The sequence below is a fragment of the Equus caballus genome, chromosome 4 (genome assembly GCF_041296265.1).
Source record: "Equus caballus isolate H_3958 breed thoroughbred chromosome 4, TB-T2T, whole genome shotgun sequence".
NCBI lineage: Eukaryota > Metazoa > Chordata > Mammalia > Perissodactyla > Equidae > Equus > Equus caballus.
Window position 1 is genome coordinate 53,259,067 of NC_091687.1, and position 24,123 is coordinate 53,283,189.

Below are 24,123 nucleotides of genomic sequence, written 5' to 3' on the forward strand. Positions count from 1 at the left end.
AAATGGAGGTTCGTATGGGGGTTGTCAGGAAAGGTCTTATTTCAAAAGATGAGCTGTGCAGTAACAGGATTATGCTGTGCCTTGCCCTCTCCTTTGGGATGTGGCCAGTTGAGCTGTTAGAAGTGGGCCTGACCTGTAAGAGTTGCCTCCTGTGTCTACTCAGATTATAGAGTCCTCAGCTAAACTGAGGAGATCCGTTTACTAGAAGGACAGTGAGCCTGAAAAGAGGAGATGAGAATTAAGAAAGAGTTCAGAATTAGACCATCATTCAGGAGATCTGACTCAATGTGCTGGAGTGGGTGGAAGTTTAGAGAAAGAACACGTGGGTCAAAAGAGAGTGAGAAGATAGTAGAGAGATGCAAGGAGATCAAAGGATGTTTTCCACAAATCCCTGGGGCAGTCAAAACCGCCTGTGGTGGCTGGCTCAGGCATGGTTTGATAAACCTTGCTAGCCTAGGGCTGATCCTTAAGAATAATCGGAAATGTACCAGGAAGAAAAGTCCTGCAGGCAAAGAGAAATCATGCAGAAGCAGAAATGGCTTCCTCATTATCTGAGGGGAGAGCCCTTGGCATATAATAGGCACTTAATCATATGTGACGGTGAATTAGTGGATATGTGGAGCCAGATCCAGTGAGACTATATGGAGAATTGTGGGAAATGTTAGAGCTAGGGCTAGGCCAGCTTACAGAGGCTTTCAAAGTCTTGCAAGGGAGTTGGTCTTACCATAGTAAGAGAGGTTTGTATTAAGCTAGCTTAAAACACACTTTTTATCCCACTGCCCTCAAAGACAAGCCAAATGCAAACTCACATCCTAGACAATAAGGTCACAAATAATTAATAACAGCAAGCATCAAACTTCTGTGGTCTTATTGTAATTATGTATATACAATATTATACATTTATATAATTATTGTAGAAAGTATATTGTTCTCTAACTCTCATTTTCAGCTCCATGGAATAACATTTTTAACTAGAAACTGTTGTCTGACAGAACTATATCTAAACAACAATGCAATATTTGAGATAGAAGGTAGGTCTTAAATTTTCTCTGTCAATTGAATAAATTTTCAATTAAGTAATAACTTTCAACCGTGGTATTGTTAATAGCATGCAAAAATCTATTTAAACATTTCTGTTGAAAATATGTGATGGTCTATTTTTTTAATGTTCCTATGTACTTTTTATTTTAAGAAATTTGCTTTTATGTGTCTTGTTCAAAATGTGAAAGAATCTTTTTTTTTTAACATAGAAATTTCGCCATTCTGCACAGTTGGACACAAATTAGATACTGTGGAAGCAAATTTTAACAATATTTGGGAGCATTAATAAATACAACAACTATATAAATAGTCTTAATGTTTTTACTAGCTATAATTTTTACCAGCCAAATTCCTGTTTTCACTCTGCATTAATTTTATATGCGCAGCAATCTCTAAACTGACAATTTCAAGCCAGGTATAAAAGTACGTAATGTATTATGGTTATGAAATACAAAGAGGCATAGCAGAAAAAGTTTTTCTGTAATACCATATATTATAAAATCAAAACGTTATAAGTTTTAAGATCCACCATTATTCCATGCACCACGAAGAAAGAAAATCTTGCCAATTAAACTATGATGTGGATATCACAAAGACACAACCCACTTTTACTTATGATAAAAAGGTGGGAGAATGTGCAACTTAGAATCAACAAAAATGATATGAATATTTGGCTTCCTGTTGTGTAAAGAAAATATTTGGTTGAGCAGTTTGGGGGGAGATATTGAATTAAATGAGTAATTATTCCCTTGATTAGCATTGTAACTCTAACTAACATTGGCAAAACCAAACCAAAAAGAAGAGTAAGAAAAGAACCTCTCTAAAATTTAAAAAAGTCTTTGATACAGAGAAGAAAAAGTAAAATCATAACGATGGAAATAAATTGACTCTACATTCCCACATTACACTCAATTATTTGGATGCTTATGTTTGTTGTATTCTTAATGATGGTTCACAATGTTATTAATAATAATGCCTCCTTTCACCAGCTGTAATGTATTCTTTGCTTTTGTTTAGTTAGCATGTTTGATTAGCAATGAAAATGTTTAAAATCTTGTAAAAACAAAGTTTGTCTTTTGTTTAGGCCTGCGTTACCTGCCCTCCTTGCATATACTCCAGCTTCACCACAATGAGTTAACAAACATAGACGCCGCAGTGAAGGAGTTGAAGGGAATGCTCAATCTGAAGACCCTAAGTATCAATTTGCACTTTTATATGGCTATAAGTTAAAAGAGTAATAACACAGGGCATTTTTTCATTTTTTAAATTTAAATTAGATCAATGTTTATAACTAAAATATTTAGATATTTTTGAAAACAAGACTAGATCTTGTTCTTTTCTAAAATGTGTTTTTGAAAGAACAACAGATGAAAAAAAATTTGTGAAATGACATGGCATGCCAAATGAAAATGACAGAAGTGACAAAAGACTATTTACATGTTTAAATCCGTGCTTTTGGTTTTACCTCAAAAGTAAGTTTTAGCACATATTATGTGACTCCATTTATATGACATGTCCAGAACAGCCACATCTATCGAGACAGCAACACTGAGAGGCAACTATTTTTAAATAGATGAGCATCTGCCCAGGGCTGGGGCGCTGAGAGGACTGGAGAGTGATGGCTAAAAATAAGGTGTATGGGGTTTCTTTTTGGGGTGATGAAAATGTTTTAAAATTGACTGAGGTGATGGTTGCACAACTCTGTGAATATACTGAAAAACATGAATTGTATACTTAAAATGAGTGAACTGTGTGGTATGTGAATTATATTAATAAAGCTGACACCCCCCCAAAAAAAGAGTAAATTTTTATTTAAGCTTTTAATTTGGCGAACAGCAACCTTCATTCACAAATGTTGAATCACACCTAGCAAGGAACTGGCTTCAGTATTGGAAGACATTGTGAGATGGGTGGAAACATAAATACAGAGTTCCTACTCTCAATAAGTTTACAGTCTTGAAGGGTAGATAAACCCATACACAATCGCAATACAGGACAAATGGTCCGAGGTGCACCAAGGGAAACGATGCTCAAATCAATGAGTGGGTTTTCAAACTTTAGAGTCAGGAGACTTTTTCATATAATGTCGTGAAATAGATATTTTCTTCCTATCCATTTTCTATTCATTTCTCAAAATTGCCCGAGACAGTGTTTTGAATACGTGTAAACTGGTGTTGATGGTAGAGGTTCTGATCAGATCAATACCTAGAGAGTAATTAAAGTTTTCCGATATTTTCAGTGTTAATCAGTTATGTCTACTGTATGGAGGAGAAATGATTCATGTGCTTATAAGGAGACTATTAAGTTTAAGTCTAACTATTAAGATTGCACCAAGATCAGGACAATTCCATGCTTATCTTTGAGTAGTGATAAGGTCTGTGAAACACTCAGGATTGGTCTGCATATTTGAATTATCTGGCCCTTCTGTGCTGAACAAACGCTTCTATGGTTCAAAACTGGCCATGCTAGATTCAGAACTCTCGTTTATCTTCATTTTTCTACAAAATGGGTTAATAGCTACCTCTCAGGATTGCTTCAAATATTAAGCCAACTCTTTCAAACATTTTTTTCAAAAGCACTTCTTGACATTAATGGTATTTTGAAGCAGCAACAAAAACAAAAATTGTTTTATTCTGGATTGTGTAAATTAGATAATGAATTAAGATGTACACAGTCTAGAAATTCTGCCAAGTAGTAAATAGATTAAAAAATATAACTGGCATTCTAAATAATAATCATTATAGTAACATGTTTGAATGTCTTTCTTGTTGAAAAAGGCTTTCTTATCTTCTCATTGAAATCTTCACAGTAATCCTGTGATGTGATTAGGATTATTCCCTTGTTAATGGTGGAAATACAAGTCTCAGAGCTTTAGCCAAACTACTAAGGAGTGTTGAAACTTAAACTCATGCTTTGTTCCTTCTATTTATCATTTATTCATTCATTCATTCATTCAACATACTTATCACGCATTTGCTATGTGACACTCTACTAGATGGGAACACAAAAGTGAACATGGACCCTTACGGACCTTACAGTTTTAAAACTCTCAGCCTAAATATTTCTTAGAGAGCTGAAAGGGCTTGATGTGAAACTTAATAGGACAATTTACTAAATGTAAGAAATCAATAATTTAAGCACACTTATTTTACAATATAAGATTTGAGGTTAGCAATCAAGGTTGCCCCAATCACAGTCAATAGGACTATGCCCTGAACAAGGGTGGCTCTGGAGTAAGTAGTTTGAAATCCACCTCATGCCCCAATTGTCAAGAGTGTACTGAGCACAGAATTGTCAGCCCTGAGGTGGGGTGCGGAAATGCCTTTTCTAGCTCTCTGAAAGGCTGTTAGGCCGGCCTGGTAGTACAATGTCCATATCACCACCTATCACAACAGTTTAAGTGACCTCTACTTAAAATCGTAGTGATGTAATTCAAATTATAGAACTATAATTGTTCCAACTGAGAATCTTGTAGTGGGATCATTTGTTTAAATGGAGAAAATGCTGTGTCCAATTACAAAAAAAGATGCGTTTTCTGAAAATTTTTGGTAGAAAATATGCACGTTTTGAACCTTGCCCCATTTTGGTTAAAGATATACGGAAATAATGTTTGCATTTATTAGACTGCTAATCATATTTGTGCAGTAATGTCCTCAAATTAAGTTTCTCTGAGCCTCATTTGCAACCATAGAATAGATTCAGCTCATTAACTAAAATGAGAAATCTACGTATTTTCAATTGTTAAAGTTTTTGTCCTTTCAAGTTGTAAAATCATATAAAATGCTGAAGTGTTGTTATTATTCCACTTCAATTACAAGTTCTTCAGAGAGTGAGAAAATAACCTGGAGGGGAAACCTCTAACCTATTTCGGCCTTGCACCCTCCATGGGTGTTTATGAGGAGAAAGGCCAAGACACTGCCCAGGAGACGCATGGCTGGGAGCTTCAGGGAGGCGCAGCACCAGCTGCAGAGTGTGAGGTCCTGGAAACTGGAATTCCTGACTTCCAGGCTGAGTCAGGAGGGCCCCACCTCCTCTCTCCAGGCGGTCTCCCTTTCCACACCCTCCCTCTCCAGCTCCATTTTCCTCTTCCCTTACCTCCTCCAAGCTCTCTCTAAATCAGGATCTACAGGTGTCAAAGACCCACTTCCGGTGACTGCTGACTTTCACTAATTTTCACTAATCCCTGCCCCTTTCCCAGCACAGAGGGAAAGAACACCACCAACTAAAGCAGCAACTAAATACTTAACACATTATCCTGTTCTTAAACCTTTAGTCTCCTCATTTCTCTCAAGTATTCTCTCTGTTTCATTAAACTCCACTGTTAGAAAGCACAGCTGGACTCCTACATTCCATACTTTTTAAGACTTGCTTCCTAGCAGAGCTTTAGGGATTCACTGGAGACAGGGAGCGGCCCCTCCAAGAGAGCATCTTCATTTCAACAGGTTCTGTCCTTAAACGCCTTCTACCTTCCTCATTGGGCCCAGGCCACTGCCTACAGCGAGCAGCCAGGGAGCAAAGAGGGAGGCTGAGAGACCAGGGTGGGACTATGATCTCAACAGTCTCCTCGTCTGAGCCTCTTTGCCTGAAATGCCCCTCAAGGGGGGACCACCCCTCCCAAACAACAAAACAGAACAATCCACCCAAGAAAAAGGGCCCACTGGTCTTTCCCTGCTGTTTGTCCTGAAGAAGAGAATATTCTGACCCCTCCACTCTCTTCACCTCCTGCTTTAGTCTAAGCTTGCCTTTTAAAATCAGGGATGATGTTCATATTCAGTATAAACCTGTGCTGTTTGGTGGCCCAATAGATATTAGTTAAAATAAAATGATGATAACAATGGAGATGCTGACCTTACTAAGTAACTTTGATCCAGAACCTCAAAATCTTAGCATCTGATCATTGACATCTGAACTTCCTTCCACAGGCAGTTCTGTATATGCACAGACTATAACTGCTTTTAACTTCTCTATATCATTTCCCTCATCTATTAAGATGGAAATGTTGGTACATTATTAATTACATCAGCTTTCTTCAGAGGTGGTCTTAAAACCATTCGGGTTCATTTAAATGATGATTTTCTATTTTGCTTTAAAAGTTTAAAAAAGTTAACTGAAGCCAATTATTTAGATGAGTGCATTTTCTCCTTCTGTTTCAGTAATAAGTAGCTTCACACGTGTGACTTGTGTAACTCGAGCTTGCGCAGAAAGGTAGTAGAGACATTTTGATATATTTTGGGGTAAATTGCTTAGACTCACAATCCCAAATTAAGATAAGCAAGACAGTGCTGGCGCCACCAAGGCGTACTCTACACGTAGCCTAGAGGAAAGGTGGATTAAATAGTATTAACCTATTGAAAGTGAAAGTGTAAGCAATTTTGTTTCATTGTTTCTGAAGGAATGTACCATACATCACAGAAGCCTTTCCGAACTTTCAGACACAGGAAACAGATTTCACGTCTTAGAAACTTAATTTATGGTAATTTTAGTAGCATCACTCCAAAACTCATGAATCCAAAATGTTACATGTTTAATAGTATGGAATGGAAAAAAAAAAGCAAAGTTAAAAATAAATTTCTTCCTTCTAAAATGTAAGAGCGAAGAAAAAAGTGAAGAAAAATAAAGATGAAATGCCTTTCAACTTATTTAATTCTATTTAGTTTTTGCAGTTAATTTAGACAGGCCAGGCTTAAAGGCCCAGTTTTCTGACTTGCTGTCATTTAGATTCTACTTTATGATGAGATGAATGTCGAACCACAATAAGCACAGCGAGTCTTCAGTATTGAGACACCTTCTTAATAAGTAATGTAATTAATAGTAGTAAATCCAAATTTGGTGTTTTGTTTAGCTGAAACTAAAAGTTATTTAATTTACATAAAGAAGTTACTTAACTAAGTACTAGGAGAGGAAGCCAGGAAAAAAAATGAAATAGTAATGTTCTCAGAGGGAAAAGAGAATATGAGGGGTATACCAAAAGTAAATGTCATTGAAAGATGTTGGTACATTTTCCATTAACATCATTTGCAAAGGCAGGCTGTCGCCCAGCTAGAGTGAATGATAGGGTTATGAGGTGTCAGATGAGATTCTCCGAGACAGCCACCACACAGCAGACTTCTGCACTAAAGCATTTGTGACTTATTCCCTCCTAAACTCGCATTAAAAACTATTGTGTTTTGCTTTTATATCCTTGAAGGGTGTCTTTTTCTCTTCTCCTTCTGGCTCAAACTACAATGCGTGATCCCTGTGGATCTTTTTAAATCTGTCTTTATTACTGGTTCAACATACATCCGTTCTATTCCCTGATCTGTAGTTGTAACTATTTGTTACCACTTTAAATTCCTTCTCTTTTAAGATTAGAGTTCAAACCAGTTTTGTCACTTCAGAAATCTTGAAAAATATCCACTGCACTTTTCCTCTCATTTCCCCCAATACATACATATTTCTTTTCTTTCACAGTTCTTTGTTGCTCCTGGCTCTACATTTCCCTCCATGCTTTTCCTCTTATAACTTTTGCTTATAATGCACCAGGTGTCTTCCATTGCCTGCTTTAGGTCCCTCTAAAGCTCGTGTTTTCCACAGGGAATGGCTATACATAACAATTTTATTAGCCAGAAAAGTTTGTGTTTATACAGCAAATATCAGAATGTTTTATTACCTATAGAGAAAACATCCAGATGATTAACTTTTCCAGTTTTTATCTAAATAATTTGTCGTGTTTTAAGCATGCCCCCCCCATCTTCTTTATGGTGCAAACTATTCTTTATAAATATTAGCCAGTTTTTTCCTGGGTTTCTAATGCTTAATATTTTCATGCTTTTATCAAGTTTCTTTGTATTTTATAAATAGTCAAATGCCACAGCAGAGCTGCTAAATTTAACCTGTACATTAAGTGAGCCTCATTTTGTTGAGCGTGTTTGTACCATAGCTGGAGCTCTTTCTGCTACTGCCATCTAGTGCTTTTCCTCTCTAATCTATTTTTCAGAAGTATTTTTTAGAAACTGCATGTAGGCAGAATTCAGTAGCTAAAGATATCCAGCTGGAAATCACAAATGTTTTATTTCACATTGTATTGAAATAACCCTGTTTGATCTTATCCAAAGAAGAATAGGGAAAATACTTTACTATTTCCATGAAAATGAAAGTCACATCTTCTAGTTGAAGATTTTAAAAATTTACATGCTGATGCCTAAGGGATAAAGGATGTGACGTCAGAAGTGCCAGGAGCTCTTCTGTATCTTCAAGCCTTCTACTTCTAGCCACCCTATTACCGAGTGTGGTGCATGACGTTTCCAGCACTGGCACACACGGACATCGAAGCCCCGTGTGCCTGACCACAGGGAGACTGGATGCAACATCCACCCCTGGGCAGCTCTGCTCCTGCTGAGGGCTGAAGCTGCTACTGGCATTTACATATTCTGAACTACGTGCAATGGCGTGAAGTGTAGGAAGAAAAGTGTGTCCGCCCATCTCCACACAGGCCCCCTTGTGACCTTTGAGACTGGAAGAAGAGAACCAAGTGAACAAATACGTTAATAAAGAGCAGTGTCAAGACCCCCGGAGAGCTGATATCTAGTTCTTCCTTTACTAATTAGCTCATGGACATGTGAAAATTTTCCTCGTTTGTAGCAGATTTGGGTCAATGCTATGTCCCTAGCACCTAGCACAGTTCCTAGTAGATTGTGAGCACTCAGAAAACTTTTTTTGAATGAATGAAGTTAGCAGATAGGAAAATTAAGTGCTGCTCTGAATAAGTAAGGGTTGGGTGAGACCATTGGTCTGTGAAGCAGAGCTTTACATGGTCTTACGTTTTATATTAATCCTACAATTTCCCATATTTTATCAAGTGATAAATGAAACTAATTTCGAAACCTGACATCTTAATTTGAATTTTTCCTTTGCAGGTCTCTACCAAAACCCTTTGTGCCAATATAACCTATACCGTTTGTATATAATCTACCACCTGCCAGCAGTAGAGTTGCTTGACCGAAATCGTAAGGACACCTCTTTCTTGCAGAGAAATATTTGAGAAGCAGTCTTATAACTCAGTGGCTAAAAATGCTAAATGTCTTTGAACATAATTGTCTTTGTAAACAAAAGTTTTTCAGTTATTTATTTTTGAAATTTTTGCTCAATGAAATTTGCCCTACTTTAGGAATTTGTGTCTCTTGACCACTGTATTGGAACGGCATCTAACTGAGCGTGATGCTAGTTCTCCTTGTGATCCTGATTTTGACATTAACGTGTTAGATGCCAAATCCTTTACCCCCAGCACCTTAGTTTTGTATTTCAAAATTGAGAGGATTGGACTAAATCTCTTAGGCCTATTTAAGTTCTAAAAATCATATTTTTGAAATCCTATAAATATACATATTATAACCTATATAATTGAGAACTTCTTTATGAATATACATCTTTAGACATTGTAGATAAACTAGCATGTCTGATTTATATAAGCCACAAAAATAATCCACCTCAGGGCATTACATTTTACATTATTGGAGGCCTATTTGACCTCCAAGTGCTTTATTACTCATCTACCTTTCTATGTCTACAGGTTTGAAAATTCTTAATAATTTATTACTAACTTCTATATCAAAACCTTATATTTATACCTCTTCTTCCTCACAGCCTTGAGGAAATGAAAGGATGTATCATAGTTGTGATTTTAATCATTCATGATGATGTGTTAGAAAGTGTTGGTGGCCAGCCCCAGTGGCCTAGTGGTTAAGTTCAGCGCACTCCGCTTCAGTGGCCTGGGTTTGGTGCCCAGGTGCAGACCTACACCACTCATCTGTCAGTGGCCCTGCTGTGGCAGGGGCTCACATATAAAAAGTGGGAGATTGGCAATAGATGTTTGCTCAGGGTGAATCTTCCTCAGCAAAAAAAAAAGAAATGTTGGAATGCAGTAGGATTGATCTGTGCCTTGTGACCTGAGGAGCACATATTGAGCACTTGTAAGATTAGGGAAATAACTGTGATAACCCTTCACAAATTAGTTTTGACAGGATGTTCATCGATTGCATAGTTCAGATAAATACATTTTTTAAAGTGTTTACTTCTAGTTTGAATCACTTTGCATATCTGTTTATAATGCTATGCAATAACACTATTTTTTGCATTTATCAGAAGTTACAGAAAAAGAAAGAAGATCAATGATTACCATTTTTAACCACAAAAAGGCTCATATTGTGCAATCAATAGCATTCCAAGGAAAAGTAGATGCCTCGTGGGATCCTAGATCACCATTTAAGCAAAATCCAGCCCAGAGAGTACCTTCAGGTATTTTCGAAAAAAGACAAAATTAAAATTCAAACTCCTCAACTTTTGAGTAATTTGATTATAATAACTACAAGTTGCAATAAGCTAAGTACCTACATAGAGAAATGAATATGATCTAATTTTATTAGTCTAATAAAAGTGATATACAATTTTCATCTTCACTTACACATATTTAACTAATGAGGTAATGTGATAATGAGATATTACATTGATGTCCTTACCCTAGTCACTAGCACAGTATAAAGGACATTGTAAATAAGCTGCAGTTGTTATTATTACCATGATCACTGGACAATTTCACCAATTAAGGGTATAAGTTTTTGATAAAATGGAAAAAACCTTAAGAATAAAGATCATCTGCAATTCCTCCACCCAGAAATAAGCATTGTTAATATTTTGGTTGTACTCATATATACTATCATAATATGCAAGTATAATTTGTATATCTTCTGTGACATTTCATTAGTTTGAATTTAATTCTTGTATGTAAGAGAAATCCAATACAGTGACTTAAGCAAATAGAGGTTTATTTTTCTCACACAGCAAAGAATACAAAGGTAAGGTGTCTGGGGTGAGTATAAAGCTCAATGATGTCATCAGAGTTCAAGAATACATCTATCTTTTGTTATGCTATTCTTACTGTGCTTTATGCTTACAAGGTGGCTGCTGTATCACCAGGTATCACAAGGAGGGATGAAAAAAGATACAAAGACAAAATCCTTTCCTCAGGATGTTTTGCCAAAGAGACAACATACATTTGAAATAGAAAATACATTCTGGAATAGATTTTCTAAAAATGAAGGGAAAATATTAAATTGAAAAAAGGTTTTAAAGAAATTACCCAGAATGCAACATAGAGAAAGCAAGAGACAGAAAATATTAATTAGCTGTTGAGACAAGGAGATATTAGAAAGAGAAAGTCCAATTAGTTTAGTAACCCTGCAGGAAAAACAGAGAAAGAGAGGGGAGAAGGTAATATTCGAAGTGATAATGGCTGGGAATTTTCCAAATTTGATAAATGTATGAATCCTTAGATTCGCCAGACAAAATTAGTCCGAAGACGTAAAAGACATATAACAACAAAAATCCACACCAAAGGCAAAATGATCTTAAGATCATCAGAGAGAAAATGTAAGTGGCCTACAAAAGAATTATTTATATATTCATGACAAACTCTCCAACTGCAATTACAGAAGTCAGAAGAGAGTTATCTAAAACCTTTAAAAGGCTAAGAAAAAGTAATAGTCAACGAAGAAATCTACAACCAGCTAAACTATTATTAAAGAATGAGCAAGAGAAAAAAAAAAGCATGAGAGCAAAAAATCAAGATGTTTCCTTCAACTTTTTTTTTTAAAGATTGGCACCTGAGCTAACAACTGTTGCCAATCTTCTTTTTTTATTTTTTATTTTTTTATTTTTTTCTGCTTTGTCTCCCCAAACCTCCCTGTACATAGTTGTATATTTTAGTTGCAGGTGCTTCTAGTTGTGGGATGTGGGACGCCGCCTCAACGTGGCCTTATGAGCGGTGCTATGTCCGCACCCAGGATCCGAACTTTGGGCCGCTGCAGCGGAGCGCGCGAACTTAACCACTCGGCCCCGGAGCCGGCCCCTCCTTCAACTTTTTATTGTGAAATCTTTCTAACATAGAAAAAGTTGAAATAATATTAAACACCTGTATATGCCCATGTATATTTAACAATTAGTAATATTCTGTCATATTCACTGCACTCCATATGAGGATTTGCCTCTTGCGTAAACTGGAAAACGTCAAAACATTGCTGAACCCTTTAAATGCTTCACTAGCAGACATCGTGACATTTCCCTCCTAAATAATTTAGCCTGTAAGTTTAAAAATAAGGACATCCTCCTACACAGCCACAATGCCATTATGACACCTAAGAAAAATAATCTATTTATATTATTTAACACATAATCCATATTCAAATTTTCCTAGTTCCAAGATGGCTTCTACAGCTGCCTTTTCAAACCAGTACCCAGTCAAGGCTCATAATTACATTTGATTGTTCTTTAATCTTCTTTAATTCAGAATATATTCCCAAATTGTTTCCACAACTTTTTGAGAGAACTGGGCCAGTTATGTTGTAGAATGCCTCAACTTATATGACTGTTTCCACAAAGTGTCATTTAACTTGTTCCTTTATCCCCTATATGTCCCATGGAATGGAAGTAATGTCTGGAGGACATGCTCTACGTGCAGAAGACAATAGGGTAGGGCAGTGTTTCTCAAAGTGTGGTCCTCTAAACCAGCAGCAGCAGCATCACTTAAGAACTTGTTACGAATGCAAATCTGTGCCTCAAACGAGATCTACTAGATTAGAAACTCAAGGGTGGGACCCAGGAGGCTGTGTTTGAAACAAGTCTTTCAGGTGATTCTGATGCACTCCAGTTAGAGAACAGCCACTGAAGGGGAAGGAGCACAAGCTTTGGGGGATTTCCCCAAGTTTGAACACAAGCTCTGCTAATAATTACAAGTTTTGTTTTGGACGTGAATTTGCTTCAGCTGTTTTTTGAATGGGGCTATCACCTTCCTCTGGCTGTTATGATTCTTGGTATGTGAAACGCTGCAACACCCATCTGACACATATCCAGTGCGTGATAAGTAGAACTGTTCTCTTAGTCAGCCACTTCCTTGGTTTTTCTTTTACTTCCTGTAGGAGCTGATGCCCAAATTGAATGTTCCTGGATTAGTGGGAGTTAGCCAGGCTGGGGTGGGAGCGGAATCTCTGGATAGAAAATCTCCACTCTTAAAAATAGCCAATGCACCTAATAACCAGCACTGTAAGGCCACCCCATCTGGTTTTCAGTGCTATTTTTGGTACACGTGTGAGCAGGACAGCTGACCTTAGTGCTACACATTTCTCTTGAGTAACCAGATTACTGAGAGAATTATTCTCTTTACTGCCTTTCAGAGCAAACCTCCAAATACAGAAGCAGAGGAAGAAAAGATAGAATATTTTATTGCATTTGAAAGTTTTTCTTCTTAATTCGTGAGCATGTTGATTACAGCCCTCCTAAAAATTGGCAACATGACTCTAATCAATCTCCTCATTTTCTACAAACCAAAGAGTTATAATGAAACTAATAAAACCCACCACACAGGTTTTTGAAACTTGTGCCTTATAGTTTTATAGTTTCTGTATTTGTTTTTATATAAATCTTATTTTACTGTGACATGCACATTTAAGACTCTGAATTCTTTTATTGGGAAGAAACTACACTTGAAAATGTTTATAAGGCAATTGTAACACCCCATTTTGATTTTATTATCCTTAACCCTAAATTGAGAAAGAAACCAATTATATTCCAAATAGCTTGAGAAGCAACGTCAACTTGAAGTTTCTTCAAATTTCCGCTATCTTTAACAAATAGCTGTGGTTAAAAGGCATGTACCTATTTCCATTAATGTCTTTGGTTCTTATTACACGATAAGCAACGTTCTCAGAACCAAAACTCTTTGGGCTTTTATATGGCTTTAAGGAAACAGACATTTGCAGATTTCCCACCAACTATCTAAATGTGGAAAGCCATTAAGGGCTATTTAAAATAAATGAAAGTACCAATAAACTTTTACAAAGTCCACTAGTGGCCCAAAAGTGAAACTGCTGGATTTCTATCATGGTTGCTCTTCTCCCCAAACAAGACAGAACTCCAGGTGTTGAGACCAGGCTGGGGGCAGTGTCGCAGAGCCTGGGCCTGGCAGCTGAGACACATACAGTGCAGGAAGAGGGACGAGGAAAACCAAAAAGGAAAATCAGGCAGACAATTCAACCAATGGCATTTCACCACCGTGAATCACCCAAGGTGTAAGGAAACAGGACAGAATCCAGAGAAAACAGAAAGTTAAGTTTTGAGCTGGGGGATCGAAGGCTCAGGAAGCCAGGCCTCGAAGACATCTCTGACTTTGGGTAGCAATGACACCAGGTATACCCAGGAAAGCAAATGCCAAGTGCTACTTACGCATGAAGGCTCAGGTAGGTACCAGAGGTCCATGTGAGATCTGGAGAATGGTTGGCAATTGAGGAAGCTGCGCGGAGTCAGAAGGATTTATGAAGGCAAAAATCAGCAGTCAGCAGCACCACCATGTTGAACAACTCCAGTAAGTGCCATTTACACAAAAAACAATGACTGCGAGCCCCTGGAGTTGTGCCATGCAGGGGTCCTTGGCCAAAGGACTACTTTCTAAGGGAGACATCGCATGCAAAAATAAATTCCAGAGAGATTAGATATCTAAATGTAAACGAATTGAAAGGTACTGGGGAAAAAACCTTTCACAGTCTCGAGGTGAAGAAGGTCAATCAAAGCCTTACACAAACCTCACAGCCATGAAAAGAAAATATTGACAGATTAAACGACATAAAAATGAAAACCAAGGGGCTGGCCCCGTGGCCGAGTGGTTAAGTTCGCACGCTCTGCTGCAGATGGCCCAGTGTTTCGTTGGTTTGAATCCTGGGCGCGGACATGGCACTGCTCATCAAACCACGCTGAGGCAGCATCCCACATGCCACAACTAGAAGGACCCACAACGAAGAATATACAACTATGTACCAGGGGGCTTTGGGGAGAAAAAGGAAAAAAAAAAATGAAAACCAAAACCATTATGTAACATAGGAACAAAATTAAAAGACACAGTTGGAAGAAATGTTTGCAATATATAAAATAGGCAAAAGTTAATATCCATTATCTCAAAGGGCTCCTATAAATCACTTTGAAAACTCCAAAAAGTGACAAGAACTATTGACAAGACATTTATAGAAAGAAATAAATGTGATATCTAATGATCAGCCTCATTAGTGAGCAAATCAAAACAAATTAAACCAATGAGATACCATTTTCATCTAGTGGGTAGGCAAAAGTTGAAAAAGTTGGTGTGGATGAGGGGAGAGAGAAGCGCAACTCATGTACTACTGGTGGGAGCGTAAACTCGTTCAACTTTCTTGGAAAACCATTGGCAATATGGCAGTACCCATCAACATATAAAACGTGCAAACCATTCAACATAGCAATTAAATTTGAAGTCTCCCTCCTATATAAGTATTTGCACATGCAAAGATATGTGTATAAAGCCGCTCGTTGAAACATTTTTTGTAATAGAAAAAATAGTGGAAACAATCTAAATGGTCAATCATAGAAGAATGTTAAGTTATGGCACATTCATACAATGTGAACTACTGCACTACAGAATTATTCCATGATATATTTTGAGTATAAAAAAATACATCATGGAATACTGTAAAGTAATGACAAAATTGGAATTTTGTCAGCTAATAAATCCCTGTGTACATGTACACGTGTGTATGCACCTAGGGGGCTGGAAGCCCACATAGAAAACTCTTAATAGTGATACTTTGATAAGTGATACTTTGATAATTGGAAAAGTCAAAGTAAGGTTTCACTTTTCACTATTTTGTTTATATTCAGTTAAATGTACACTTTTTGTAATTAAAAATGTATAAAAATAAAGTCTAGGAGATCAGAAAGGGCATGAGAGACTTGAGTCAGCCACTTGTGAAGGGAACAATGCCATGAACTCCTCTCCCAAGGAGGACACCGTATGTGCCCTGCTGCCTGTGGATTGGCAAGAGCTCACACTGTGGGCTTTGGTGGCCCAACAGGTGCTGGTACATTCCATCTCTAGCCTGGCACTAGGCCTTCTGGAGAGGAAAAAAACAAGCACGGACAGTCTCTGGAAGACAGCAGAAGAAATCCAAGCTTTGAGGACTAGCCTTTGAGCTCCAATGCTGGGGAAGATGTAGATTCTTGTGATCTAGGATTTGTTTATTCTATTACTTTGAAGTTAACGCCAAGAATTCAAATGGTTTAAACTGCTCTAAATATTTCTCCTCATTTGGTCTATTATCCTATTCATAAATGCATGTGCCTATCTGAAAAAAAGCATCAGTTTCTGCACATGAGACTTAATATCTTAATTATGAAAATTCCCACTTGGATTCCATTGGTAACTAAATTGATTAAGAATTCTGTTCTCAGAGTTTTGAGATGTGTCTTTTATTAAAGAATTTGCCTCAAAAGTTAAGGAAAACCTAAGGCACTATATCTAAGAGAAAATTTCAATTTAGGATAAGGTAGCAAGGCTTATTTGATGAATTGAACTATTCATCTAAATGCTTGTTCAAAAACCAGAGAGCTATGCTCTAGACTTTTCCTTTACAGCATTGTTCTATTGTTTTAAGATACTGAATAAACATTTGAAAAATACTAATTTAGAAATGTATCTTTTTTAGATTTTGCATTTGCGAATAATGTAGACAAGTAAGTGATTTTTTTAACTTTACTTTTATTATCAGATTATTTCATAATTGTGTTGACCCTCTAAATTATTCCCATTTCCCCAAATACATTTTAATGAATTAAAAAATGACTAACACTTCAATAGATGGGAAAATTTTTCAATGGGGAAAAATGCTATGTTTTTCTGTGATAAATGAGTTCAAGCTACATATTCATATTTGACATATTTAGGTTTTTAATATTATAACCTAAAATAAACTAAACCATGATTCAATGAGTAAAAAGATAAAATAAGAATTATTAGCTATTACAAGTGAGGGTCTTTACCTTCCTTGTTTACTGTTCCTCTAAATATGTTGAATGAGAGCAATTGTTAACATTTTATATCCACTGGAATTTACATTTTCAAAAGCAAATACTTTATTAAACTATGAAAAACATTTCATATTCATGAATATTGATGAATTTAAAAATCATCTTTCTTTTTAAATTTTGCACTTATGAATTTTTTGCTTGGATTCAGTGTTGAAAAATTGTTATCCCCAAGAATGTCTATAAAATACAGCATAATGTCAAGAAATAATAACTTTCCAATCAAATGTATATAAGTTACTAATATGCGTATATGTATAAATATTTTAATCTCATTTAACACTGGTTTAAAACATGAATGCATGAATGTGTGAGATCTAAACTGTAATAGCCGATCCCAAATATGTTCAAATACTCTATTTTTAAAATAAACAATCTATATAATAGAAATAGCATTACATATCTTGAAAGTCATTTGTCAGTAGAGCCCAAAAGTTATTTGTTAGTTGTACTATACAAATAACATAGAAAAATATGGCATTGATTGATTTAAACTAAAGATTCATTTTTGTATAATCGATTTTTTTTTCTGACATAATTGCCATTTTTTGTAGAACTGTGTTGGAAGACCCAGAAGATGCTGTTTTTGTAAGGTCCATGAAGAGATCAGCAATGGCTTTCACCTCTCTGAACTGGGACACGGTTCCAACACGAGAGGAAAAATACCTTGAAGAGAAAGGCACAGAACATGTTCAAATGCTCACAGTTACACTGAGATAACCCCTGGTATTTCTAGAAACTCTAGTGGTTTTCAGTGTATATTAAACTCTGTGATTCAGCATATGTTTATTATGATATTATTTGAAACATTTAAATGTAAACAGAAACACCAACAAATAATTCCTGCATTTTAAGTTTTTGTTGAAGTAAAACACATATAGAAATGTACACAAATCTTAAGCGTTCAGCTCAAAAAATTTTCAAAAAATGAACATGTTTATGTGAACTGGCATCGTAGATCAAGAAACAGAACATTCTCAACACTCTAAAAGCCTCCTCATTCCTGTCACCTGTCCTATTACCTCTTACTACCCGCCCTTCAAAAGTAATCACTGTCCTCATTTCTAAACCATACATTGTGTCTGTTTTTGAAAGGCATGTAAATGAAAGTTGAATTATTTTGGGTCTGGCTTCTTTTATTCAACATTGTAAAATTCACTCATGTTGTTGCTCGTAGCAATAGTGCTATCATTCTCATTGCTGTATAGAATTACGTTATACGACTATACCACAATTTATTTCTCCAGTCTATGATCTTTTATCCTCAACTTCAGAGGCCTTTGCCAGTTCTGGGTGTGGGCCAGTGATCTGAGCTTGGCCTACCCAGAAGCTTGCTGCTAGAGGAAAGAGAAACCAAAAAAGCTTTTGGCAGTTGCCCGGTACTGCGACACAAAGCTGGACACTTAAGGTAACACAAATGCATTGTTGGTTTTCTCCAGCTAAGCTAAAGGGCTAGATCAAAAACTTATAAAAAGAAGAGTGACATTTTTTACATCTGATGGTGGTTAGACACCATAACACTGTGACATAGACATATAACATAGACACACGGTAGAAATGAGGCTGAAATCAAAACAGGCAAGACGTGAGAGCCCGAAAGGGAGTAACGACTGTCACCAAGAATCTATACCCTCCTTTCACCCATGGGCTCTTATGATTCTGTACATAGCCAGAGTCTGAAAATTCAGGAATGGCCCCTGGCAGAAGGTTGTAGCTTGGAAAAGAAAAAGCAGATTTTGGTATTGATGTGGGTGAGTGGCCAATATCAAGGCAAAAATGATGGTGTGTGGCTTCCAAGGTTTGGTCATAGAAAGAATAGAAAGGCTCTCTTGCTGTTTTTCCTAGATCACTTATTCCATGAGAAGCCAGCTGGCATGTCATGAGGACACAAGCAGTCCTCTGGAGAGGCCCACGTGGTGAGGAACTGAGGCCTCCTTCCTCAAGCCAGTGAGGAACGAAGGCCTTCTGCCAACAACCATGTGAGTGAGCCATCTTGCAAGCAGATCCTCCAGCCCCAATTAAACCTTCAGATGACTGTAGGCCTGGCTGAAAGCTTCACCTCACTCTCCTGAGAAACCCCAAGCCAGAACCACCCAGTGAACTGCTCCTGGATTTTTGGCCTGCAGAAACTGTATGAGATAATGCTTATTGATGCTGCAAGCTCATAAACTGCAGGGAAATTTGTTACACAGCAACAAATAACTAATACAATAACCTAGCATAATCCATGGTGCTAGAAGTATTTCCCGCAGGTAAGGATGCCTTGTGAAGCCAAGTCTCTGGCAAGCGCCAAGAGAGTCACAGTGCAGTCTCCAAGGGTTCTTGAGTAGAGCTACACCATCTTCAGCAGAGAAGTAGTCACTGTTCAAACAGCAGTTGTAGGCATGCTACTGCACACAACCCAGCACGAAGAGCCTGACCATTGATCATCAAGTAACAGTTTGACTGAAGCTACTCATCACAAGCTGAGTACTATCAGACCCACCAAGCAGTAATGTTGCCTGGGCATAGCAACAATCCATTTCATGCTGGAAATGTGTATTCGGGATCAGATTTAAACTGGCCCATAAGTGACATAGGCAGTATTAATTTTTAAGTAGATTTTAGTAAATTGAGGATGGAATATTGTAATCTCCAGGCTAACCACTAAAAGAATAGTAAAAGAATGTGTCTATTTTATTTTTAATCTTACAATCACTGAAAAGGACAAAAAACTTATCCCAATTACAAAAATATGGTTAGCAAATTTTACTTAATTTCCTTTATAGAGAACTAAAGTGAATATGTCTCATTTGTGTGAAGAAAAAGATTTGCTTTAAAATGCATGCCTCAATATTGGACATTTTTAATTCAATAATGAAGGGCTACTGAGTCGGCTGTGATTGGAAAACATTGTAGTAAATACCATTTGGGGAGAAACACAAAATAGAAGACATGATCCTCACTTAATTAACCTAAAACTCTACCAAAATGGGACATACAATTGAGAGGATGTTTCTAATTAAGTTTTAATTAAGTTCTTTGTTTTAAACAACAGAGACCCATTCGAGCTGGCTCAAGTGAAAGCATATTTATTTCAGGATCCGTGAGGAGACCGCATGAGGAGGAAACAGAAAATACTGATATACAGAGATCTACAGAGGGTAGTGGTTCAAAGCTGGGGCTCTGGAATCAGAAATACCTAACTTAGCTCTTTCACTTACTAGTTATGTTACTTGCACGAGTTAGTTAACCTTTCTAGGTTTAACGAGTGGAAATTAACCTCCTTTAATTTCCTCTTATTTAAAATAATAATCATAATTATCTCATAGAGTCTCAAAGATTAAGTTAGATAATATATGTAAAGTGTTAGGTAGAGTGGCTTTCTTAAAGTGCTCAATACACCTCAGTTAATATTGTTATTTTTATCCCAAGAGCAGTTGTGTCCCTTAGGAACCGTACCTGGTGTCACAGACTGAATGTTTGTGTCCCCCCAAAATTTATATGTTGAAATCTAATCCCCAATAGGATGGTGTTTGGGGGTGGGGACTTTGGGAGGTGATTAGGTCATGAGGGTGGAGCCCTCATGAGGATTAGTACCTGTGTAAGAGGCCAGAGAGCTAGCCTGCCCTCTTTCTGCCATGTGAGGACACAACAAGACGCCCCTCTGTAAACCAGGAAGAGGGCACTCACCAAGAACTCAACCATGCTGGCCCCTGGGCTGGAACTTCCAGCCTCCAGAACTGTGAAAAATAAATATTTTTTGTGTAAGCTGTCCTAGTCTATGGTAATTTGTTATAGCAGTCTGAACTAAGACACCTGGTGTATTAGGGTTCTCCAGAGAAACAGAACTAATAGGGGATATGCATATATGTATAGAGAGAGATTTATTTTAAGGAATTGGCTCCTGCCACTGTGGGTACTGGCAAGTCTAAAATTCGTAGGGTAGCCTGGGGCAGGCTAGAAATTCAGGTGTGACGTACGTGATGTTGCAGTTTTGAGGGCACAGGCAGGCCAGCAGACTGGTAGGCATTTGTTGGGGCTTATTTTTGTCTGTAGTTGTTGATATTTCCATGTTGCCGGCTTCCTCAGCTCCAAGTCTAGGATATACGAAGCACAAAGAAAACCCAGAGAACAAATCAAGTGTCACTGCCTGAATCCCAAGGTCCCTAGTTAGTCTGCCTTCTCTCCATCCTACAGGGTCTTCTTATGTTTTATATATAACGTCCAGGGGTTTTAGTTTTACTTAGTGGCAGGAATAAGGAAAAATATGTCTGCTCCATCTTTCCAGAAGCAGAAGTGTTCACATTATTTTTTAAACATAGGTGAACTTATTGTGGCTTCTGGGGTTAGTATCATATTTAGGAAGGCCTTTTTCATGCCAAGTCATAAAGAATTCTCTCATGCTTTCTTCTGAGATTAATCATTTTTTCCACATTTAATCTAATTCTTACCCATTTAGAATCATCCAGGGATTAAGTAGTATTGCATGAGCTTAAGAATTAGTTAGCTACATTGCCCTGGATTGGTCAATTATGTAGCTACCTGATACAACACTAGATAGCTGATAGAATACTAGACAAATTGTGATCACAATTTAAAAAGATGCCTTCACCTATCTATAAAACTACAACTTCCTCCTTAAAGGATATATAAAACTAGCTCTATAAATTAGGATATAAATTAGGATTAGGATATATTTCCTTTTGAGGAAAATATTTCCTGTTTACTGAAGTAATGATGAGAAGGAAGAAGAAATTTGCTTTTTACTAAATTAAGATCTTGCTTTTTATCTATGCAAATTACATTGTGAAGTTATCACAGTTTACATAAATGTGCACCAATCTTTATACAACTTCAAGCAAATAGCAGTTTTTCTAAAATAACTGTCAGTAAAGAGATGCAAAGACACCTGTGTTGGTTTCCTTTCCAACCAAAATGGTAACTACAATCTAATTCAACACTTGAACTGCCATTGTATTTTTTTCTAAGAGCATATAAATTTCAAAAAACTTCAATTACACACCTTCAGTTTCCTTTTAGCTATATTTATATGTATTTAACTTTTAAAGCTTGGTTCCAGTTGTTTTCTAGTTGTCACAAGATGTATTAATAAGGATTCTTTGGTTCTAATTTATAGAAATCCAAATGGGAAATTTATTGGCTCATGTAACCCAATCCCATAAACCCAGTGTAAACTGTGTCAGAGCCCAGTGGATTCAATGGCTCAAATAGTGTCCCCATCATCCATCCCTCTCTTGCCTGTGTCTGCTTAACAGCTGCATTCTCTCAGGTCCCTCCACACGACAGCTCCAACAGTTCTGGAACTGAATCTCTGTAATTTATCACGTCCCAAGGGAGAAATACACACACACAAAACTCTCCCTTCTTCAGCATCAGGAATGTCAAATCTTTGGGAAGTGCTCTGATTGGCCTAGTTGTGGCCAAGGAATCATGTCACTACCACCTGACAGTAACTATAAAACCACCCGCATTGGGAGACGTACAGCTCCCGCTCAAGAAGGGTACTGATTTGCTTTACAAGCAGGGGAGATGGGATCCAGAGAAGAAAAAAAACACTGCAAGAGTATCTACTTTGGGGCCGGCCCTGTGGCCGTGTGGTTAAGTTTGTGTGCTCTGCTTCGGCGGCCCAGGGTCTCGCAGGTTCAGATCCTGGGCGTGGACATGACACTGCTCATCAAGCCATGCTGAGGCGGCAGCCCGCATGCCAAAACTAGAAGGACCCACAACTAAAAATACACAACTATGTACCGGGGGGCTTTGGGAAGAAAAAAGGAAAAAAAAAAAAAAAGAGTATCTGCTTTAAGAATTTGTATTAAGTTTAATATCCTACTAAAACTCAAGTAAATCATATGTATGATGGATGACTAAAACCAGTCATCTTTTTAAGGGCCTCAAGAATATCCATTACATCCTATAAAGTGGCTTGCCTTCAGAGCTCCATTATCTTATGTCTGCAGAGACACTATAGTGAAGGTAGCATTTCAGAGTGTACAGCATAGTAGTCAAAACTGCAGACCTCGTCGGGTCCCAGCTCTGCACTTCTGGATAAGTTAGTTGCTCTTGTTAGACTCAAACCTCATTATCTCTGTTATGGGGATAAAAATAAAGTCTAATTCACAGGGCTATTGCCAACATGGAACAAGATAACTTCAGGGATACAGTAACTTTCAGTGTTAGTTACTATTATTACCTATTGAGTCAAAAAGCAGAATCCAATTCTCTAATAAACTCACTGGCCAATTTAATATTCTATTACATCAGCTCTAGGTATAAGACATACTGGAATAGTAAGACTATTCTAATCCTTTAGGTCCTATTTTTGTTTGAGAAAAGTTTGTTGATAGTATATTCAATATAAATTAACATGGTAAAGAAAAAGAATAACCAGGATGACCATCTGTTTTGATGTTATTATAACAGAAACATCTATTTTAGGTTATTTACAACAAAGGAAGTGATTATAATCAGAACCAACCCAATTTTCTCTTAAACCCCATTTTCTGACCACCTCTTCCCTGAAATACACCTGTGGAAAATTTTGATACTGACATGGCGTACACCTGAAGTCCTCTTTGTCCAACATAAAAGTTCCTATTTAAGCCAGTTTTAGCTGTGTTGGATATCTGATTCATTTCAATGAGAGGGAAAATTACCTCTACGTTGCCACATCTCTTGATTTTCCTATTTCCTTCTGCTTTTTCACAACTCTCTATGGTATCCAAAGGCAGGAGGTGGTAACACAGAATGATGATAACGCAAACACAAAAAATATTAAAAAGAAAGGAACTCAGGTTAAAAAACATATTTGTGCGAGAGGGTGGTCCAGGAGGACTATCTTCCCACCCAAAGATCAAACGTGTATCTGTGCATAAACGAGGTACCTTGATGATGGAAGGAAGGCTTGTCAGGATTGACAAGCTCAGATGAAATCTGGCTGCTCAATCCCTACCCAGCTAACCCTTAGCATTGAATTTACTCACATGCAGCCTTCCTGGAGCAGCGTGGTGTAGGGTGTGCAGACGATGTACATGTTGGTGCTGGGAGAGAAGTAATTGAGTGTAAGGAAGAGGAGAACCAGCAAGATAGAGAATGTGGACAGGAAAGTCAGCTGAGGACTCTAGACATTTTGATTCACAATGGTACATATTAAAATAATTACTGTGT

General features: G+C 37.3%; 1 protein-coding gene and 1 long non-coding RNA gene across 2 annotated transcripts in view; one reads left to right on the plus strand and one right to left on the minus strand.

The window, feature by feature from the left end:
- Window positions 1-17,739, plus strand: part of LRRC72 (leucine rich repeat containing 72) — a 38,797-nt gene extending 21,058 nt beyond the window's left edge. The window contains exons 4-9 of the mRNA XM_023639321.2: window positions 950-1,031; window positions 2,126-2,236; window positions 8,937-9,026; window positions 10,162-10,314; window positions 16,578-16,605; window positions 17,511-17,739. Of these exons, the coding sequence (XP_023495089.1) occupies window positions 950-1,031; window positions 2,126-2,236; window positions 8,937-9,026; window positions 10,162-10,314; window positions 16,578-16,605; window positions 17,511-17,676 (630 nt within the window). The 3' untranslated portion in view covers window positions 17,677-17,739. The remainder of the gene's footprint in view (window positions 1-949; window positions 1,032-2,125; window positions 2,237-8,936; window positions 9,027-10,161; window positions 10,315-16,577; window positions 16,606-17,510) is intronic.
- Window positions 16,802-23,753, minus strand: LOC111773182 (uncharacterized). The gene is made up of 3 exons (XR_002807445.2): window positions 23,613-23,753; window positions 20,919-21,035; window positions 16,802-17,622 (listed from the first exon to the last, which is right to left on the minus strand). It is a non-coding gene; the product is annotated as an uncharacterized lncRNA (long non-coding RNA).
- Window positions 23,754-24,123: the final 370 nt, after the last annotated feature.